This window comes from Balaenoptera acutorostrata, chromosome 8, assembly GCF_949987535.1.
Source record: "Balaenoptera acutorostrata chromosome 8, mBalAcu1.1, whole genome shotgun sequence".
Taxonomy (NCBI): domain Eukaryota; kingdom Metazoa; phylum Chordata; class Mammalia; order Artiodactyla; family Balaenopteridae; genus Balaenoptera; species Balaenoptera acutorostrata.
The window spans coordinates 33,849,045-33,872,002 of NC_080071.1; the positions used below are offsets into that span (position 1 = coordinate 33,849,045).

A 22,958-nucleotide genomic window follows, 5' to 3' on the forward strand; every position below is an offset into this window, starting at 1 on the left:
GACTTTTTCCCATGAATTCAAGCAGCCATATTGCTTCTTACCAGAACCCAGCTGTCGTGATATCACGAGTCATGACCTTATTCTATACAAGTATTTCCTGATCATATGACAAAATCATTAGATTATTATGTGTTTGATATTCTCTACTAACCTACTCTTGAAACAGACATTAGCTAAGTATGTATTTCAGATGGTGTTCTTCATATGTTAAAAATGTGTGTGGTATGCATTAATAATCCTTTCTAAACTGTTATTTGTGCTGGAGAAGAGTTAGATTTTTATTCCACATAGGACTTTCTCCATCAAATGGTTCATGCATTATTATTCTAGCTTTAGCCACGGAAAGTAATGGTTTCTGCAACCTTTCTGATGTGTGTGAATTTACAAATACTATATTTGAAATGTTACTCTTGTTAGCTTGCATTTTTGACATCATATTGAGACAAGGGACCTGGTGGGATGTTCTTTATTCTTTGGCTGCTTTCTGAAGGGAATATAGTTTTTTTCTCTTTCCCCTTCTTTTTTGTAGAAGTTAAATAAAATCTAAAAATCACATAAATATTCTAAAAACCTGGGGAGATTGTTATGGGGATAAATAGAAGCCCCAGTACCTCCCCTGTAACCATTTCAGGTAAATCAATTACATGTAGAGTCTTCTCTGTGTCCCCTGAGAATCTGATTCAGCAGCCTGTTGAGGAATGGAATGGTGTGATGCCTTTGGAGGGGCCGAATCCTTGAGCACATGCCTAGATTCAGCTATGAAAATACTATTACTCCCAACTCCACCTTAGTGAATAAACACCTGGAAGGGGAAAGGCAAGACTTTGTGAAACAAATCAGTGCTTCCTTTTGTTTTTTCCAGAGGTAAAGATACATAACTTTCGTGAGAAAAAAGAGAAGGCCTCTTCCTACTCTCTCTGGATTCAGTCAGTTCTAGCTCCCAGGAGACTGTGGAGCTAGACATGAAGAGTGGCGGGCACTCAGCCCTTGGTTTCAGGACTGGACATGCTGAGTCAGCTCTAGGAAACTAGGAACTTCAGCAAAAATTTCCAAAAGGAAGGAAGAAAGAGAAGGAGGGAGGGAGGGAGGGAGGGAGGACGGATGAGAGAGGGAGAAAGAGAGAGAGGAGGAGAAATCTCTTTCTCATTAGGATCTCTGCTTCCCAGATGCAGTTACTGGTAATAATTTCATGAACCCAAGTACCAGTGTGTAGTCACTATAGCCACTGTTTGGGCCATAGGGGTGGCCATAAGAGCCCTGCCTGGATTTGTAAGCCCTGCCATTTACTCACTGAACAACCTTGGGCAGATCTCCTCTCTGACCCTCGGTCTCCTCATCTGTAAACATTTACCCTTCAGGTTTGTGGAGAGCATTACACAATCATGTAAGCACTTGAGTATATTTATTATAAACTGTAAAGCCTGACCCATATTTAAAGTGTTAATCATGTTAATCCTTCCAATCATGTGTTCTATCTTTTATTGTACACAAAAGACAGATTTCCCCAGCAGAAGAGAAGACAAGAAAAATCTGTGTTCTGACCCACAGAGACAATGACAATTTAGTCATCCTACACTAGGGCCCTATAGATTAGCCACAGGTGTGCAGCTGGTGCCTCTGGGTCCAACATACAAGCATTTGTATTGCTTCCTTGAGTCCAAGTCGGGATAACCTGGAAAGTTAGAATTATATACACTTACTATCAACTAGATATTTCAAACCATTTCAGCCTCATACAAGTAGGAAAGAATCTCTCTCTCTCTCTCACTCTCTTACTGACTTATGAGTGAACCAGTACATATTTTTCAATCAGTCAAGAATTACTCACTTGGTACCCACCATGTGCCTGACTATGCTCCTAGTACCCTAAAAAATAGTCTTAAAATGTAGTGCCCAGCATTGCAATTCTTTGGAAAGAAAAACTGAGTTATGTGTGCATACAAGCAAGAGACCAAAGGGTTAATCAGGAAAAAAATAATTTTCACAGAAAGTGATCTTTCTTCCCTTTTTTATTATAAGCTCAAAGAGAATTGTAGCAATACAGGTTGAGCAATTTTCTTTTTCATGAATCCCGTGCTCAATTGATGAAAGCCATTTTGTAACCCATTTACATGCAGTAAACCTTTGCTTTAAAGTTCTGTCATTTACCTTGATCATGATTACTTATAAGTCCCTTTAGAAAAGGCCCTTGACTGGTTTAGCTCCCAAGCATAGCACTGCCACAAGACAGTTTTCTACAGTGCCTTTTAAGTCATGGTCGTAAGCTAAGACATGCCCAGTCTTGTAGCCAGGTATGAGGCACGGGGATATTGTATAATGCAGAATAAACTAGTTGGAATTAGGAGTCTTGGATTTCAAACCAGCTCTACAAGCTCACTATGTAATCTTGGCCATTTACACTCCTTTACTGTCAGCTTGCTCACTTGTAGAAAGAATGATGTTTTCATCACAAGACTATAAAGTAGGGCTTAACTGAGGTACTCTGTGCAAGTTACAGTGTAAGTTATAAAAAGGAAATTGTTTTATGAACGAATTGTCTATAATATGTACTATAAATCACTGAAAAAGGAACAGTATGTCTAATCTAAAATTTTTCTTGATCACATACTATATTTTCCCTACTGTAATCCACAGAAGAATGTAAACTGAGAGCAGGGACCTTCACCAGACACATATAGTAGACAATCAGGTATCTGTTGTATTAATGGATAAAATTTCTATGTAAATGTCACTGTGCTAGGCATGGTACAGAATACAAGAAAAATAATGTATTACCCCAAGCCTCAAGGAATCTATAGTTAAGATGACTAACCATTGATGCACAAAAAGCCAATAAGAGTTAAGTTATGGTTCTGAACAAGAGAAAAAAGGATGGTATAAAAACTGTGTCTAAAAAACAAACAAACAAAAAAAATTGTGTCCGAGTCCCTCACCGGAAGACAGATACAGCAGGAACCTTTCCTTGTCCTAACCCTGGGTGAGTTTATCTACCTCAGCCTCACTTCCTTCCCATGTGCTTTTTGTGTCAGTCACGGTTCCAGCAGGACTAGATGCCCACTCGTAAGTGTTTAACTGTAGTGCATATAATGAAGGATTGTAGAGATGTGTCCAGAATTGTGGGAGCCAACAAGAGGTGGCAAGGCGCAACAGCAGGAAGCATTACCACCCCTAGAGGTGAAGGCAGGGCAGCAGGCAGGCAGGGAATGTGATGAGAGCCGGAGCTAGGCACAACAAGAATCCTTGTCAACACACAAGTCCAAGTGGAGCCATTCAAGTCTAATTCTTTGGGCAACGATCAAGGCAAAGTCAGCTGGGTTTGTATGCATTTGGTCCAGAACCCATATGCAGGTGAGGGTTTTCTTGAGGGCCTAAGGAAGGTATTCCAGTAGTCCAGAAGGCAGGCTTTCTGAAGCTGGGATCTGTCACCCTGTCTTTGCAAGTAGCACAGTGAATGGCTAAATATCTTCCTTGACTCCTTGGCACTTACCACGCACAGCCTTCACAAGGTACAGAACAAGAGAAAATGGATTATGCGCTCAACAATAAGAGGCGAGTCATCCGCCTGGTTTTGCAGTGGGCTGCCGTGTATGGAGACGTCCTGCAAGAGGACGATGTGGCAGTGGCTTTCCTGGAGGTACGTGGGGGTCATCCCTGCCAAGAATGCACCTTTGTCCTACAATGCAGGGACTTCCCATAGGCGTGGCAGCTTCCCTGGAGAGACTGTAATTGCAAATTCTAGATTCTGTTAACATGTTCCTTCATCAGAAAGGTACTATAAGGAAAGTAAAGAAAAGCATCATCCATTATCCTGCCACTCTAGTTCAATAACTGGAAGTAGCATTCTAATGTATTTTCATTTGGTTGTTTTCTTTGTTATATTTTCCATAGTCGTAATCACATAGTACCCATCATTTTACAGGCTGCTTTTTCCACTTGATGTAAGGATTTTTCCATATCAGTAGAGTCTTTCTAATAACAATTTCTAATGGCCTTGCCACAGATATATTTATTTGTTCCCATATTATTGAATATTTACATCATTTCCTTTTTTACCTTCCTAGAATAACAGCGTAGTGAACACTTTTGTGCCAATAGGTCTATCCTTGGTTATATTCCTAGAAGTGGGATTACTAGATCAAATGGTGGATATTTTTGAGTAGAGTGAAGCAGAAAACTTTACTGAGGAATTCCTGGGGCCAAGAGGTAGTTCTGAAGGGACGTGATTTACTTTGTAAACACTGCTTTAAGCTGAGCTTCCCTTTTCCTTCCCATGGCTCCAGCCCAAGTGACAGCACTGACCTGGGCATTTAATCCTTGATGACTCATTCTGTCCTCCAAATCTGAGATGGGGACCTTACTCCTGTGCAGGAAAAAGGCAATGTGGCTTCTGTTTCAAACTTTATCAGTCTGTCTGTTCAAGAATGAATTATCCAAAAGAAACGTCCCCACTCTCTCCTTTTTACTCATGTCATTTGGCAGGCAGAGAAGCGAGGCTGGGAGGAAAGGTGGACGATGAGAGTCCCTCACGGCTGTGGGATAAAGGATTTTGAACATGTAGAGGAATAATAGTAGCTTGGGTCATTGGGTCATGGCCTCTACCCATTGCATCGAGTAAAGGACCACTTTGCAGATGAGCCAAAGTGGTGTGAAGCTGCCACCGCCACAGCTCTCAGCTGTGCCAGGGAGGCCACTGCTCCTGCACAAAGCAGGGCGCGGCCGCTGGGCTCAGTGGGCGGGACCGTTCCCAGGACGTCAGTGAAGAGTCCTGAGTTGGTGACATAAACTCAGCAGAATTTCAGTTCAGTGCTGAAAACCACGACTGTACTTTCACCACCAACAGTTAACCACGACTAGTGGTAAATAGTAAACAACAAATACTACAATAACAGTCAAAATAAATATTAAAATTTCCCTGAAAATACATTGAGGTGAAAACAGTGCTCTTAAAGGATGGACTATAGAATAACCCATTCCAGAACATTGCATTGCATTGCCTTTTGTATAAATATCATATAGACAATTCATTTGCAATTCAATTTTTTTTAATTTTTTTTTATTGTGGTAGAATATATCAAACATAAAATTTGCTGTTTTAATCCTTCTTAAGCATACAATTCAGTGGCATTAATTCCATTCGCAGTGTAACGCAAGCATCACCACCATCGGTTTCCAAAATTTTTTCTCACTTGCAATTTTGTGGCTACTTTATTTATTTATTTATTATTTTTATTTTTGGCTGTGTTGGGTCTTCTTCGGTTCGTGCGAGGGCTTTCTCTAGTTGCGGCAAGCGGGGGCCACTCTTCATCGCGGTGCGCGGGCCGCTCTTCATCGCAGTGCGCGGGCCTTTCACTATCGCGGCCCCTCCCGTTGAGGGGCACAGGCTCCAGACGCGCAGGCTCAGTAGTTGTGGCTCACGGGCCCAGCTGCTCCGTGGCATGTGGGATCTTCCCAGACCAGGGCTCGAACCCGTGTCCCCTGCATTAACAGGCAGATTCTCAACCACTGCGCCACCAGGGAAGCCCTCACTTGCAATTTTGAATGTAGGCATGCTGTAACATTTTCTTTTCCTTTTTCGTCCCCAGTCCGTGAAACCATGGTCTGGAGATGCTAGCGAGGCAGATGACATAGGGACACGTCTTTGTTGCTCTTTACAGAATTACGTACCTTTTGCAGTTCTTGTTAAAAGCCTGTGACCTTTGCCAATTACAGGAGTTTTATGTGTCTGTATCAGATGATGCCCGGATGATTGCTGCCCTCAAGGAGCAACTGCCCGAGTTGGAGAAGATTGTCAAGCAAATGTAAGGAAGGGCTTGGCTTTGGGGTGTGCTTTCATCAAGTAAGTGCCTGCTGCCTCTGAATCACATCATCTTCCAGGAGGTCCTTTGCCCCCCCTCCCAAAAGGTGAAAGATGCTTTGTCAACAACCACACACTGTTCTGATTTGAGCAATCTGAGCGTCGGGTGAGGAGGTGCAGTCAGGCCGGATGAACAAAAGGACAGAGATTCCGCTTAGCTGCCTTCTGTGCCGGATGGCTGCCAAGAGAGACCCTGGGGAGCCAGAGATCCTCTCTGAGTGTCTAACTCAATAAACTCGGGTCCCTTTGGTTCAAGGCAGTGAATCCAGTAATAAAGTGGTCAGTGGCATCTAAAGAAAGTCTGAGGAGAATTACTTATATGGTAAATTCACTTTTTGCTGCCAATGCTGTTGGTGGTGAATATTTGTGTCCTCTCAGTGGCAACACAGGTTTTCACATGCTATTCTTTGAGCCGTTGATTAAATACTGGCTACTAAGTAGACTTTGAGATCGAGAAATTCTGGCTTTTAACATCAGTTCGACCAGGGATCTGTCTGTGACAAGAGCTGATCTCTTAGCTGTCTCCTCTGGGCCTTGGCCTCTCAGTATTAAAATAAGGAGGCTCGTATTGCCTCCTGAAGGGATGCTGTGATTTCATTCTCGAATGTAAGATTAAAGTTACATACAAATGGAGCAATTTAAAATAATAGTACCAACAGTATTAAATAATGTGCTTTCTCTATTTCTCGTAGTTCAGAAGATGCAAAGGCTCCACAAAAGAAGGTAAGTGGCAACGGATTAGGATTCTCTAACTGTGCCCTGTAGAATGACAGTTCTCCAGAAATATAATATTGCAATATATGACAGTGATATCTTGGTAAATACAAAATATGTTTTCTTTATTTCTCGACTCTGCTTCTCAGATGTGTGTCCTCTGAGGTGCAAATGTGCATTTGTCATTCGTTCCGTATGACAGCTGCTGCTGTTATTATTTTTTACAGCACAAAGTTCTTTTGCAGCAGTTCAACACAGGCGATGAGAGAGCCCAGAAGCGCCAGCCTATCCGTGGCTCTGATGAAGGTGAGAATGCCTTCCAACTTGTGCAGATCATTTAAAGTCAGAATAAAATCCTCCCCCTGGGAATCACCCCTTGGGCCCACAGAATAGCTTTTCTTGGCTGTCCCTGTGTACTCCAAACGGTTTGCTTGGAGGTGCCCGTTTGCATTCCAATTATTTATGTTCTTGAACTCTGTGCCTGGAGCTGAGGTGCTTGTTCACACTCCCCTGATTCTGCCTCTCCCCCGCTGCTACCTTTCCTTGAAGGAGAGAAAGATTATCTCAGGCACCCGTTGTCAACCTGGAGGGAGGGTGGCTGGCGCTTTGTGGACGCCTGGCCGAGGTGGAGCACCAGGGGCACCTGCAGAGCGGGGCTCCCACCCAGGGAGGGCACTCTGGCCCTGAGCAGCACCTCGTTACAGCCATCAGGGAGGCACAGATGCCGGCTGCTATTGTTTGCTCGGTTAAGATCTCTCCAAAGAATCACAACCAAAATAAGATGAATGATCATGATAAAATCTTCCTCTTAAGCCACAGATGACTCTTGCAATTTAGCGGTGCCCCAAACTCCAGAATTACAGGAGCCGGAATTGCCTCCAAGATCTATGTGTTCAGAGCTGAGCGTCTGGGTGCCACAAGTGGGTCTGCTGAGCTGAGTACCACCCGTGCCACCTGGCCCGGCCTCCAAGTACACAAACCAGGGAACAAGTGAGCAGCAATGTCAGCAAATGTTCACGGCCCCAGGCGGAGGCACTCCTGTTTGCAGAGGTGTTAATGTTGGCTCCCCGCCAACTGCACGGGCAGCAGGAATCCAGTAATCTGCCTACAACACAGCACTCCCGGTATTGCGAAAAAGACAGGCTCACAGACAAAGGCAGACCCAGGAAATTGGCCTAAACATGCTTCTCGTTGTTCCGCATGACCTATGTGTGGGTTTTTCACAAATATCTGTTGTGGTTTTTGTAACTGGAGCTGGCAGTCATGGACTTTTCTTAGACCGATGCTAAGGTAAGAAGTTTTAGAAGGGGGCAGGCGTAGGCATAAATGAGTACAAATAAATACAAATCTTAAGAATGGCAAGATGATGCAAATTTTGGAGGATGTCTAAACATTTTGCACAGCTTTTTTTTTTTTGCAAGAACTCACAAGACCAATTTATCTTATTGTTGCTGCCTTCCCAATAGTTCTGTTTAAAGTCTATTGCATGGACCACACCTACACAACCATCCGGGTGCCAGTGGCTGCGTCGGTGAAGGAAGTCCTCAGCGCAGTTGCCGACAAACTAGGCTCTGGGGAAGGCCTCATCATCATCAAGATGAGTTCCGGAGGAGGTAACAGCCTTCTGCAAAGCAGAATATCCCATCCAAACAGAACCCTGCCAGAAGTTAGCAAGGCCCTTCCAAGCTGATCCAAAGGGACAAACTGGTGCTGTGTATGCTCCCCAAAATAACAGACATAAAGTGGTTAGAGGCGGGCTGGGCTAGTGTCTAATATCCCCTATCCAGTTCCCTTTCTAAAATTCCCCCTTATACATACTTCCTAGCCTCTTTCCCTACTATATTGTTTTCTCCTCCTCACTGCTTACTCTCTGGTACATTGTCACTATCTGCATCCCTCACTATGATATAAGCTCTTTCTGGACTGTTTTGGGGTTTTTTTCCTGTACTGTTCCCTTCTGTATCCTCAGTGCCTAGAGCAGTGTCCAGCATACAGTAAATGCTAAATAAATATTTATTGTATGAATTATTTTTTAAATATAGAAGACTTAATCTAATAAAGCAGTTGCCTCCAAATTAGGGAATGAGTGATAAAACAGTAATAAATTTTACATCTAAAGTCATGTGGGATCTCAGAAACCCCCTAAGTTTTCTAAAAGTTATCTTGTCATCTCCAGAGTGCTGGGCGTTATTACCATCTGGAAGCATAACTTGTTTTTTAAATAGCAGGTGCGGTTTTTGTATGCAGAACTGGGTGAATTGACCCTCGGGTATTTCCATTCCTGTTTTGTGGTCATTTCTGACGGCATCCTGAGTGTCGTGTGCCTGCATGAATGCTGTGTCTTTTTTATTCAGTGGGTTCCTTCAGTACTGTATTTTATGCAGTCACTCTGCGTGTTCTGGTAATTCACCAAGCTGGCAATTTGTTGGTGTGATTAGGGCAGTGCAGCAAATCTCAGGTGCATTTAATAGGCAATCTCTTGCTTTTTATGTTCACAGAAAAGGTGGTGCTCAAACCTAATGATGTTTCAGTATTTACGACGCTCACTATTAATGGACGCCTGTTTGCTTGCCCGCGAGAGAAATTCGATTCACTGGTAGGTGTGGATGGCCACCTCAGAGCAGCGTCTGCAATCAGAAAAACTTGTCTGGAGCTTAATTTTGCAGTCACGTTGAACCTAGTTGCTAAAAAATCTTGAATGCTACTTGTCTTTTTCTTTTCTGCGGTCTATTAGGTAAGCCTCAGGTGTTCATTTGAGATGCTCTGAGCTTTAGATTTTCCTTTGTGGAAATTCGCCAAGTTAACACCACTGTTGGGGCATGATTCAGCTTTCAGAACTCTTTGTAGTAATTCACGTCCTTGAAATGTCCCCGATTTAAATATTACTATTAAGAATCTGAATACTTAGAGACCAGGATAGAAATAATGTTTTAAGACAAGATGTTGCAATTTATCCTACCCCTTAGGGGGATGTAGAAATGCATTATGGCAGAGCCACTCTCCAGTCCAGGGAAAATGCTCTTCCCTGAAAGGGCTCTCTCAGTCTTGTGTAGGAAATCTCAGAGGCCAGCCGTCTTTCCTAATGCTCCAAAACAGTGTTCGCGGCCCCACCCAGCTCTCTGTGAGTAAAGGCTTAATCCCTTGCTAATAAGTGACTGGCCCTCTCTCCTTTTTGCAGCTGGTAGGGTTCATTTCTATTTCTCCTGTAACAGGCGTAGAAGTGAGCAGCTACTAGAGTATCTCAGAGAGCCCGTGGGGCCACTTCAGGGGATAGAGGACTAGTTTTTTCCATCTTTAGGTACACCGGGCTTCTTTACCAAGAAAAGTGCAACACGGGCGCTATAGGGAAACTGCATTGCATTTTAGGGGGAAAACTTAACTACACAAGTGACGCATGAATACGTTCAATTTAAGCAGATCAGACATTGTAGGTAACTCAAGATTCCCCTCCTTGGACTTTTTAGGGCTTGTTTAGCCTCATCATGATTCTGACCTTCTCGTTTGGGGAGAGCTATTTTGTGCGCTGTCTCACAGTTGAGCAGATTTCGCAACATCTTGAATTCATCTGGAGGGGAGCTTCACAGAAGGGGCGTGAGCTCTCCTGCTCCCGCCTCAGCCGTCCGGCCCGTGAGCACCCCTGCCTCACTCAGCCACCAGCGCCGTGTGATCTGAGTCTGCTCACCGTCCTTTTCATATATTTTTCATCATCTACATTCATGGCTTTCTGAAAAATAAATATTTCCCGGTATTGAGGGATTGGGAGGTGGGGGGGGGGAAATGGCGTGGATGAGTTACACTGCTCTCTTCTGGAAGCGAAAGCCATCAAAAGCCAGTTCAGCCAGAGCCCTGCCAAAGATGCCACGTGATGTGTTTGCCACACAGCGCTCGGGCCTCTCTTGCCAGCTGGTTCTTGGCCACAGTGTCCGATGATGCGGTGTAGAGATGGAGAGTGTGGACCATCTCCAGCTCCCTGTGGGGCAGATACTAACTTTCTAAGCCTCTGTTTATTTGCACACAACCCTGCAGCCTTACCAGTTCTTAGTCCTTGCTAGTCTTCCATTTTAAGGCCGGAGTAATTGCAGGGAGTTTACTTTGCAGCAAGTACCCAGACGTGAACTTGCTTAACTTCTTCCCTGTCGGTGCTCTGCCATTCACTGGGCTGCCAGCTATGCTGTTGTTTCTAAGGAGTGGTCAATCTGTCCCTGCCTCACAAAACTGTAGCTGGAGCTCCTTTTCTGGCTTTCTAAAGATTTCTTTGAGGACAGTCCATCTAGGAAGAGTCGTATACAGGATGCCCCTGCAGTACAGAATGTTGGCCAAACCTTTGATCCATCAACACATACTTATGAAGTATACTAGCTTCTGTGTGACACTAAACCAGTGTCCCCAGAGCCTCTGCCCTTAAGACAATTATGGTCAGATTGGGAGATGAAACTAACACAGACAGCCTGGAACAGAACAAACTGTAGTGCTGAAGTGTTGTCTAGAATTAGTAGAGTGCCAGTAATTTATCCCAGTTGCTTAAGGGCTTGGATTCTAGAGCTTTACTTTCTTGACATTTTAAACATAAATGTCAGTATAGAGCAACTTACAATAAAACCCCATTGCACTGTAATTTCGTTCTAAATACTTTTATCCATTCACTAGCTCCTTAGGTTTTTATTTAGGGCCTATGCTATATCATTCCAGGCAGATGATTCTGGCTCTAGGATGGTCTTGAAGATGAATCCATCATGGTCCTTGTGCCTCAGGGAGCTCACAGTATAGTGTGGGACACCAGAGTGTAATGAGTATCCAATGTGACAAATGCCATTGCAGAGCTAGGCACAGAGGTGTGGGAGCACGAGGAAAGAGGATGCCGAGGTGGCAGCTTGCTTTAGCCATCTCTTTGTCACTGACAATCAGCACATCCTTTTAAAGTCTTAGTTTCCTCATCTGGACAATGGGAGGGTAACAGTGCCATTCTCCCAATCACCACCATCCAGGCTTAACAGAGAAATCAGCTCTCAAAAAGAGCAGAGAGAGAGAATCAGTCTATAGGAGTTCTTTGCCTCTGTGTAGGCACTTTTCACACCTGTCTGTGTAATGCAGACCCTACATAGGCTCTGCTATACTTCATCTGTAAGGAAATTTCCACAGGGATATCTATAAGAAAATGGTCCAAGGAATTGCTTCCTATGGGGCCAGCATGTTAATTCCCCACTTCAGTTAGAGGAGCCCTCCGTGCTGCTCAGATTGCCTCTCTGGTGGTTCACGGAGGGAAGGGGTCGGCCTGCCCTTTGCTTGGTGAGCCCTGTTCACTCAGAAAAAGTAGAGATTCAACAGGGGTTTCTGTTTTTCTCTCAAAAGGGATTCAGGATGATATACCAGCCTCCATGACTAAAAGAATTTAATGGCATCTTCCCTGTATTTGTTGGGTTAATTTATCCCCTCTGTGAAAAGCCATAAGACCTCAAGGGAAAGAGATAAGGAGCCAGTTAGACTGAGGAGAGAGCAAACCCAAGGAATAGAGGGCAGGTCCACAGCAGAGCACATGGGCGAGAGGGAAGGCAGAATGTGGACAGCCAGTCTGAGCCTGAGACAGAGTTCTCGCACCAAGTGTTTAAAAGCTCCCCCGACATTTCTACCTGAGACCTACCCCGCTTGAAACCATTCTCCTTATTTGCTTCCATAAGCTACTTGCCCATCAGCTTCAGGTCGGTTCCCTAAGTTTTAAAACTTTGGAATAATGGTTTTTCTTCCATGCTGTCTGTGCCCTGCATAAAGTGAATCAGGAACAACAGTATTTGGCTCGTACATCCGGGTCCTGTACTCATCACACTTCCCTGTACCTCTGCATTGGTGCAGCACAGCTGGGAAGGGAACTAATTTGGAGGGGACGGTGGGGACCTCCTCTGTGCTAGGCACTGTGCTCACATGCTACACTTAAATCATTCCCATCCAGTTCCCTTAACAAGCCTAGGTACTAGGTACTGGGGCCCCAACTCATCAGAGCTAGAAACAGACAGTCAAGAGATTAGGGAATCATCCAAGTCTATGTAATTAGAGTGGGGTTTACATGTAGAATCTGTTGCTCTCTAAAACTGGCACTAACCTGGTCTGTTTCAAAACCCTAACTCCCATCTGGTACTCAAAGACTTTCTAAAGCTGTTCAAGCTGTCCATTTGGTTCCCCTGAGCTCTCTGTTCCTGCCAAGTAAGTTTCATGACAGTTTCCCCATCTTCATGCCTCTCACGCCATCCTTCAACCTATGACAGACCATCCTGGATACTCAGGGGAAATTTTGCCATTCTAAACCCACCCAGTTTTGTCTGTTTCATCTTTTAAAGCCCATCTCTTTCTCCAAGAACCTCTTCAGGCCACACATTCATTCCAAACGCCTGCTAACTCTCAAAAAGCCCATTCATGTTTCCTCACCTGTTTCTCCGTGTATCTGGGAGTCAGGTGTTTTTTGATGCTTCTGTCCATCCCTTTATACATGCAAATGAATGCCAGCAGCTGACTCTTTACTGGCATGCAGTGCTGTACTTGCTGGTCAGGGCTGACTCCTTTTGTAAACTGCAAACTTTCAAATGCCCGGAAAGCAGTGGCCATTCATAGAATGTCAAGGTTATAGGTGATGATTATAATCATGATGATGATAGAACGTGAACGATATTAGTACTTCCAACATAAATATTGAATATCCAGATATGTTTAGCATCATATTGGGGAAATTATCTTTTAATTCGTGTGACCTTTTGTAACTTTAAACATATTATTATAGATCAATAGGTATTAATATATTATACGTGTTTCTAATATATACAAACCATTCATCTTATTAAGGAAAAGCACTATAACTCATTTCCCGTAAAATAAAAATGAGATAAGTAAGTTGGATGGAAAGTCTTGACCAATGGTCTTCCAGAAAGTAGCAGAGTTTAGTTTTCTGATGCCTAGCTCAAAACACCATGACCATGTGACTATCGTTCCTAGCTCAGCATCTCTCAGAAAGTGGAGCAATTGGACATCATATATAATCACATGTAATCACATAGCCCTCTGTCACCTAGTACCCCAGGCAGTGTGTTATGAGAAATGGAGATGCAGCAACTTTACCACTGTCACCAGCCCCTGCAATAGTAAGTAGCGCTGGAGCTAAACATCCAAAACCACCATGCCAGTACCTGCTTTGGAATGGCTTCAGTGGGAAATCGGAGAAGAAAGTCCTTAAGAACTGCTTACATGTTTGTCAGGGAAAAGGAATCATTCCCAGGGAGCTCCCAGGCCCACGCAGAAGAGAACTTTCATGGGTCAGTCTTCACTGAATCTTATTTGCCATGGTCCACATTTTTCAGTCAGTGGAATTGATTAGAGTGATGATGATTACTATAAAAATGGCACAGAAGCCAGTGAGCATTAAAAGCAAAGGCATTTTTCTCCTCTGGGTAAAATCAGTTTCAAGATATTCCTGAAAGCCTCTCCAGAATCCTTTCCCCTCAAAGTCCTGACAGCACTCAGCGCGTCTGTTTTGAGATTCCGATACATTTTTGCATTATTATTCATAGACTCCCTTGCCAGAGCAGGAGGGCCCAACTGTTGGAACAATGGGAACTTTTGAATTGATGAGCTCCAAAGATTTGGCATACCAGATGACAGTTTATGATTGGGACCTCTTCAGCTGTGTGCATGAGGTAAGGTGCTCCATTTAGGGCATTCATTCGCAGGGATCGTGGCAATTCTGGATGCAGCCTGTAAATGTTAATACGTGCTGCAATGTGGAAGCCACACGAGGGTTTTTTAAAATCACTGAGTATATTAATAAAGGCTGTTATAAAGCCTTTAAGTGTTGAAGAAAAATCTTTATGATTTACAGTAAGCTCTGTCTTCCTGAGTATATTAAGCCAGTGGCACCTAGTTTATAGTTACAGATGCAACAAGCCTCATTGAGCCATGAAGATCTTCAAGTTGAAGTTCAAGTTGAATCCTGGTCAGTGACTGTATTCACATTTGCTGACCAGTATCAATTTGTCACGTCAAATGGAGGAGCCAAGTTGGTGTTTTGATTTAAAAACAAAGACATGACATTGTTTTCCTTTCTTCTAGCTGGAGCTAATCTATCACACATTTGGAAGGCATCATTTTAAAAAGACCACAGCAAACTTGGATTTGTTCCTGAGGAGGTTTAATGAAATTCAGTTTTGGGTTGTCACTGAGATTTGCCTTTGTTCCCAGCCTAGCAAGCGTGTTCAGCTCTTAAAAAAATTCATTAAGATCGCGGCCCAGTAAGTATCATCTACTCGGGGAGAGAAAAACGTTTGAGCTGTGTTTTCATTTTGTCCCCTTAGATTACACCTTAAAAAGAAAAGTGAGATATAAAGTTTCCTTATGTACCAGGACCAACCAGAGGGGCGTAAGAATCACTGAACTTTTGCGAAAGATGTATTTTGTCTAGCTTTTGTAATACTTGACACCAATATATAAATTAACATCCTGCAGCCCTGATGCTCGAGTTAAAATCGTGACCTCTTTTTGCTCTGAACTACTCATACTTTGCACCTCCTTCCGCGTAAACGACTCCTTCAGCAAAGTTCTGCTGCACAAAATTCTGTTTGAAAGGCTGGGCGAGTCCAGGTCTAACTCGACACGTTCTTGCCAGTAGAGGGCAGTGGGAACATGCATGTACAACCGTGCATCCGACTCAGCCGGGATAAAATCCATAAAATGCATAAAGGCGAGCTAACCTGGTCCATGAAAATCATCTCCATAAACATCAGAAAAAGCAAGCATCTTATAAATATTCTATTTAACAGCACTTCATGGGAAACAATTTATTTACTGCAGGGGCCAGTTAGATTTCTCCCTGAAATGAATTTAATCTTCTCCTGCTATTTAGGTATGCCTGACAGCCTCCTGTTTACTTCCCTGTTTTTGGTATCACCACAGTGCTAAAAATAAAATGCTAAATGCGGCTGTGGCTGGGAGACTTCTTTCCTTTCTCAACCCAGGGAGCTCTAGCATGGGAAGGTGGGGAGCACAAGTGACCCCAGCTCGGCAGTTTTCTTGAGCCAAATAGTTTAGATCCCATACAGAGTCTGATTTCCAGGGCTAAACAAAGAAGCAAACGCTGCTTGACGTTTTACACATATCAGCTTGCCAAATGCCTTGAATTATTTTGCCAAAATTTGGGAGTTCAACGGGATATCCAGATCTCTTGGATTCAAATGCTGGTATCTCTTAATTTGGAAAAACTGCCTTTTGAAAGAAAAATTTGGTAAAATGTTGCTTATGAATTTCTGGTTCAGAGTGTAGCCACTTTCCCCCGGAGCCTGAATAGGCTTATCTCAGGGGACAAATGCCTCCGTTTACTTGGAAGGAGATGACTGGAAACTGTGACAGCATGTGCTTCCCTGCTAGCAGGAGCACATTCTCTCCTCACCTTAGCCTGGCAGGGCTGAGTGCAACAAGGGAGGAGAGAGGAGGTCTGCACACAGACGTGGAGACCAGAAAACCTTTGGGGGCCTAATCCTGCTATTTTACAGGGCAACATAGGAGAGCCTTTCAGAAACTCAGGAATTTTTTTAAATGTCTTTGCCTTTCTTCTCTCTCTTCCTTCTGATTATGGGTGGATTTGGCCTTCGGAATAAATTGGTTTATGTCATTTAACCGTTATTTAAGCTGCGCTGTCCTACACAGTAGAACTCTTCACACAACCCAGCTGGAGAAGATTGTAGACTCAGAAACCAAGATCTACACGAATGAGATCTTAAACCTAGTGGCAGTTGGCATGTTTTACGTGATATTTTTAGAGAACTTCAATATATTCTATTGAAGCTCTTTGACCTGCCCAGAACTTTGTGAAGTTGGGGGTCCAAATGTTATCCTCGCCTTTTACAGGTGAGGAGACTGAGGCAGAGAGAAATTTCGTGACTTACCTAAGGTGATAAAGTTAGTTGGTGACCAGAGCAGTGAGCAGAAAGGCAGCCCTGCAGTCCTGCGTGTGCTTTCATGATCACACAGATAGGACAAAGGCAAACATGTCTATGACCAGCCTCGCTGCCTTCAGTCCAGGGACTCTGAAGTTGCTCTCAGCCCCTGACCTGAGAGCCACCGCCCTGGCCCATCGAAGGCCCCGCTTGCTTCCTCAGCAGTGCATGAGACACAACATATCTTCTCTAAATCTGTTTTCCCATTTCCACACGGACCATTTATGAATCACTCTGCAAGGAGTACACAGGCAGCAAATGCAACAATTTAATTAGCCTTTTGCGAAAATGCTAATCCAAAGAAGATTTAATTATGATGTAGTCAACTTAGATAACCATACTGATTTGTGGTAAAGGATTTGCGCTCCTTGCAAAATGAATTCTTCTTTCCCTTTGCAAGGAGCTGGTATAAAGAAGTCGAAGATTCCTTTTTTTTTTCTTTTTTTAAGTTAAACCAAGTACCTGGGCTAAATACTGCATTCTAATAAGAACCTTTGGTCTTGTTCCACAATATTCTTCTTCCCAAATATATATTCATAAAAGCTAATAATGGCATAAGTACAGATTCAAAATGATCCGCTTCATCGACATTGGTAAAACAGACAAAGTAAGGTCATTTTTTGGTCAGTTTAGGTTATTAGCTATATAGGGATCATGATTTGTAAGTTGATATTTTTCAACAAATTAGAAACATTTGCATGGCAGGTAGAAGCCCTGGCGGCTGCAGCAGTGTGATTTTCCTTAGTTCCCTCTCATGCTGCCAGAGCCTGAGGTGTCCAGCTTCAGCCTGAAAGTCTGGAAGTCTCCAAGGACATTTTGCTTTCTCTCTTCCTAGCCCATGAGATGTCTCCCTCCAGGTCCAACAAGGCTTTTAGCAAGCTTTGGGATTACAATAGCAATCCCTAGGGTAGGTGTCTTGAACTTCCTCCTCAAAACCTGAACCTAGATGGCCCAAACCATCACCTTTCTAAAATTACAGTGAGAAATCAAACAGCAGAGCACGGTCACCCAAGTGGAACTTACACAGAGCATTAAATCTGTCATTGCCTGCTCTCATAAAGGAGTCCTGCCGAATATTAATGACCATCAGAAAATAGAACTCTAACTTTTTTTTATCTCACTCAAAAGTGGCATTTTACTCCAGTATGTGCCTCTTGTGTTTCAGCTGTAAGGAGTACAAGAATCTGAATTCCTTTTTTGCCATCGTCATGGGACTAAGCAATGTTGCTGTGAGCCGCTTGGCACTAACATGGGAGGTAAGCTTCAGCTGAGATCCAGCTGCGGCTTTTGCCTTAAGAGTCAAAACACAGGCTCACCAGTGAGCCTTTTTTTTATAGAAATATCACTCATGCTTGTATTAACAATGGGGAAGGTGGGACACTTTGAGGGAGGTGACCTGTCTCCTTTTGCCTCAGAGTGTGAATTTTAAAAGGCACTGTCCTTTTGTAGAGGGGGGAGGGGATGAGGGGGGTCTCAGCTTCCTGGACTATACAATGTAAATAGTAATAAGTCTAGTTCCTAGGTATAGCATTGCTTGGATGACTTCATCTTGCTCACGGATCCTATTGTTCTCTGCAATGTCTGCTTCTTGCTTTTTAAATAAGCCTTATCTGTAATTAAGAGAGGACAGAAGATCCATTTTTATCCCAGTAGTCATTTTGCTCCTGGGAGAATTAACCAGAAGGCCAACTGTTTGGCCCAGCTGAGTACCAAGTATCTCCTAACTACCCAGCAGACCTCTCTGTGTATGCAGGAGCAACAGTTGGCTAGAATTCAGTTTGGTGCAAAAGTTATGCAGGTGTGTTGTGAATTTCTGTAGCAAATACAATTAATGGTTTGTTGATAGTTGGTTATTTGTGCTAGAGAACAGCTTCAGTTTTCATTCGCTAAGTACTCAAAATATGCCTGACCCCTTACATGTGGTATGTAGTCAAAGAAATATTAATCTCTTAATAGAACATACACACGAAAATAGACTCTTTCTAAAAATAAAAAAGTATGTGTAAGTGGGACACAAAAAGAGAGTAAGGAGTAGGTACCACAGATCTTAATTTGCAATGATGCTGTAAAAAGGCACCAAAGGCAGCTGTTTGCATCTCTAAATGTTTTCCTTGAAACATTTTCTTCCCTACTTCCCTCTTGAAACTGTTTTCTTTCTCTGTTCCTCCTCAACGTTTCCACTGTTTATAGGACAGGTCCTCTCAGGTCCTTCTGTCTTGGGTTTCTCTGAAAATTCCCAGCAGCTCATCCCCTGAATATAGGAATGAGGGAATTGGTGAGGCCTGCATGCCATTTGGCTGGGTCATCTTCCAGCTAGGAAAAGTTAGTGCTGCCAATAAATCTAAGCAATGAAGCCAGGGTGCAAGCCTCCCCTTCTTGTAGCCCAGAGCTCTTTGGAATCTTTGGAGATCTAGGGTTCCCTCTCAGAGAGTCTGCTTTCCCCAACTTGTTTCCAGCTTTTAACTATCTCACAGAGTCCAGATGATTTGGCTGGGAAAATCAAAGAAGGTATAAAGCCTCATGGGGTCCGGGAAGGCCAGGTATAGGTACACATAACAGCAGCTAGACAATAAGGCCGTGGCATGGGGGAAACACTCTCAGAATCCCCTTTCCTGGTCTAGAGAGAAATAGGAGGCTGCTTGGGGGGCAGGGGGGACAGGCAGCAAAGGGAGAGAGTTTATCGGCCAGTCGTTCATTCCACAGGGAGAGGAAGGAGCACATCAGCCTGTGAGCTTGTGTTTCCATCCTTGCGTATTGCTGAAAAGAGGAGAGTCACCTTTCATCATTTATAAGCCTTTATCTCTTAAGGTGAAATGTAATTGGATCATTCTGTAGGAAGAGCTTTCATTCTTAAGCGTCTTTGATTTGGGTTTATCTGCCTGGACTTGCCAAGACCCTCCCACGTGCTTCCCACACGACAACAGTGAGTAGCAGGATGGCAGCAGGAGCAAAGCGAGAAATCATGCCTGCCCTCTGGGAACTAGAAAACACGTGTGAGACAGTCAATGAACAAAACAGAAAATAGAGTGAAGCCACGCGGCAAAGGGAATGGTCCAGCATAGAGGGGAAAGACCCATCTGAGATAAAGCCAGTGGGAGTAAGAACCCAGAGCCGAGTTTCTCGGCCTCAGTGGTGTTGACACTTCAGGCAGGATCATTCTTTGTTGTACGGGGCGGGGCGGGGGGGTGGGGGTGATGTCCTGCACCATGTAGGAGGCTTAGCAACACCCCTGGCCTCAATCTACTGTATACCAGTAGCGCCTCTCCCTCCATCCACCCCAGTTGTGACAACAGGAAAGGTCTGTAGACATCACCAAATATCCCTGGGTGCGGGTACAAAACTGCCCCCAGTTGAGAACCCCTGCTCCGAAAGCATGGGATGTGGATAGGTAATAGTATTAAGACCCACATGTTTTATTACCATATGCACTCCAGCTTTTGACCCAAAAGTCAGCTAAGCGCAGAAAGAGAACTAGAGTGATAGATCTAACCAAAAATGTTGTTCGCTCCCAATTGTGTAAATTGTCTGTGTTCACGGAAAGTTATTGCCTAGCATGGTGATCTGGACACTCTGTGGAGCATGAGACCCTTGTATCCCTTGATGCCCATCCCAGCCTTCATCCCTCTGAACTTTTCCCGCTAAACAAGGATATCAGGTTTCCCTGAAACCCAACTTGAAAAGAGGCACTAGGACAATGAGTTTAGAGGTTATAAGGAGACTAGTTCCTAGAAACAGTATAAGATGGTTTACAGTGTTCAAATGGGAATATGACAAACCCATTCAGAGAAGAGAGAAAAAGAAGAGAGAGGAGCTTTGGGGTGGATTGCAGAGGCCTGATGGGGTGAGTCAGTTGTTGATGGTAGACTTCACTGCGTGAAGCAGAGCTGAGCGGGGCATTCAAGGCCCAGGACTTGGTCAGCACTTCCAGCGTCTCGGGATGGGGAACATCACGGTGCTATGTCTTGGTGTGACCCTGTTAGAAGAGAAAAGTTCAGCTTTACTATAAGCTCAGGACCTAAGCAAAGTGAGAACCAATAGATTGAAAGATGATTCATCACTGACCTACGGTGTAAATGTGCGGTATTGAATCATATGCCAAAATATAACCATGAGAAATTACTAAATTGATAGAACTATCTATTTTTGTATTATAGCAAGGCAGAGAAATCCTGTGGGAGAAATGCTTGTGTAGGAAAGCATAGCGCATATGATAGAGGCAATAGAAAAGGAGGCAGGAGATGTCAATTACAGAGGCTCTGACCATCGTCAGCTGTGTGACTTTGGCATGTCATTTAATCTATGAGGTTTAATTTCTTCCGTCTGTAAAACACAGGTTTAATCTAGTCAAATAAATATGTATTGAGCACTTACTATATACCTGACACTCTTTTAGGCCCTCAGGATACAGCAATAAACAAAACTGATAAAAATCCCTGTTCTCTCGTAGCTTACGTTGTAAAGGAGGAGGAGGGTTGAACCTAGGTAGTTTCTAAAACTGTTAATCCTAATATTCTCTGGTCTAAATTCCTAATTGTGGGAATGCGAGAGTTTAAAGCAGGGGAGGGTTAATGCCAAACCACTTGTAGTCTGGGAATGCAGCCCTCTTTATGAATAACCCATTTCAGAAAACATTATAAAAGCAGTTAAGACCAAAGCATCCATAGTTAGTTTGGGTTCAACTAGGTTAAGACTTTTAAAAGACGAGTTCTCTAAGATTATCCTCAAATGACAAGACAGATTACAGTCTGGCCTGTCTTAGAGATGTTTGATTAAGAGCCAAAAGTGATAATTTCCCCTAGAAATGGTAACACATGATACCTGTCTAGATACTGAATCTGACATATGAGTGTGGCATTTCCATTTCATTAACAGAAACTGCCAAGCAAGTTCAAGAAGTTCTACGCGGAGTTTGAAAGTCTAATGGTAAGTGACAGTGGCTCCTTTATTCTGTTCACTGTCTGCATTAATCCAGTTTCTGATGAGCTGAATTGAAGTTCTCATTTCAGAAATTTTATCTGTCCTTGTCTGACTTTAAGAAGTTTATGATCCCATTTTAGTGCTGCTAAAACAAGCATGTCCGACTAACGAATGGCACCCTCAGGTACTCAAAGAGGACTTAGGTCCCACCTAAGGTCAATTTGTGTAACTAAGAAAAGCAGTGTAATGGGATCCTTTCCATCTAGCACAGGTTAGCTAGGGATCGGAAGCTGCATTTTCCTCGGCTTGCCAAAATTATTTTTCCCCATTGGCTGGGAGGTGTTGTTAACGGACAGAAAAGGAGTGAGTGGGACTTGGCAGGAGTGATGGAGGGTTTCAGAGGAGGCAAGTCGGGACTGGCTATTGCAAGGCAGGTAGGAGGGTGAGCTGGGCTCCCAGGAAGGAGGCTGTGCTTCAGGAGAAGGGGAATCTCGCAGCTGGGGGGGTTGTTTTACATTTCATACGGGCTCTCAAAGGGGATCTCTCCCCTGGATCCCTAGAGGCGTATCTCCCTTTCAACGAAAAAAGGAAACAAAAAGTAAATTATTTCCATGTGATACAGGAAGTTGTTTTAAAACAGAAATCAATTTGTTTAACCAAAGCCACCTTTCTTTTGTAGCTACACTTGATTCAAAACTCCCTGACTGGGAGATGACAAGGCTGGGTGTGTTGGGAGGTAGAGGGGGTGGTGCACGTGTCACAAGTCATTAACCAGGATCTCTTTGTTTCTCTAAAGGATCCTTCAAGAAACCACAGGGCCTACAGGCTGACGGTAGCCAAGCTGGACCCTCCTCTCATCCCCTTCATGCCTTTGCTCATTAAAGGTAATTCCAAGGAAATGCACAGGCCGAGGCAGTGGTGAGTGTGTGGGGAAGAAAATGAACAGGAGCCTAATCCGATTGACCTCCTTGGGAAGAATGAGCCCATCTTTCCACCTTCCTCATCATCTCCCCTCAGCCCTGACTTTTCTGAAAGGGCTGGAAAGATTATGGGAGGAGCAGGGATCTGTGCGTGGTTTGAAAGACTTGATAGTGCAACAGAGGGTTAGTTTGGAAATTTTACTAATAAGCTCAGGGAAAGTGCTTTAGAAACTTAAACACCTAACATAAAAGGAACTATTATCGGCTTTTTCCAACTGCAGTGTCATGCAAATCCTCCAGCATAATCTAATGTGCTATTCTGGTTTCTTAGTATGACATATTTCTGTTAGTGATTCGAATGTGACTTTTATTTCTTTGCAGATATGACATTTACTCATGAGGGGAACAAGACATTCATTGACAATCTAGTAAACTTTGAAAAAATGGTACGTATGGTATTATAACCTTAACCATGATGTTTTTTAAAAATAAAATCTGCATTTGTACTAATAAAGGAAATAATTTCCATATATGCTGCCATGTTAAAAAGCTAGTTACACATAAAGGAGCTGTGGAAATATTCAG

General features: G+C 43.5%; 1 protein-coding gene across 7 annotated transcripts in view; it reads left to right on the forward strand.

The window, feature by feature from the left end:
• Positions 1-22,958, forward strand: part of RAPGEF4 (Rap guanine nucleotide exchange factor 4) — a 311,598-nt gene that overhangs the window by 272,851 nt on the left and 15,789 nt on the right. For 6 of the 7 annotated variants that reach the window (XM_057551327.1, XM_057551325.1, XM_057551326.1 and 3 more), the window contains 12 exons: positions 3,484-3,634; positions 5,710-5,798; positions 6,547-6,577; positions 6,796-6,874; positions 8,035-8,181; positions 9,067-9,164; positions 14,119-14,244; positions 14,657-14,835; positions 17,702-17,792; positions 21,409-21,459; positions 22,250-22,337; positions 22,755-22,819. In XM_057551327.1, the coding sequence (XP_057407310.1) occupies positions 3,484-3,634; positions 5,710-5,798; positions 6,547-6,577; positions 6,796-6,874; positions 8,035-8,181; positions 9,067-9,164; positions 14,119-14,244; positions 14,657-14,835; positions 17,702-17,792; positions 21,409-21,459; positions 22,250-22,337; positions 22,755-22,819 (1,195 nt within the window). Of the gene's footprint in view, positions 1-3,483; positions 3,635-5,709; positions 5,799-6,546; positions 6,578-6,795; positions 6,875-8,034; positions 8,182-9,066; positions 9,165-14,118; positions 14,245-14,656; positions 14,836-17,701; positions 17,793-21,408; positions 21,460-22,249; positions 22,338-22,754; positions 22,820-22,958 lie in introns of those variants that run through there. The other variant, XR_009009047.1, reaches the window with a different exon arrangement.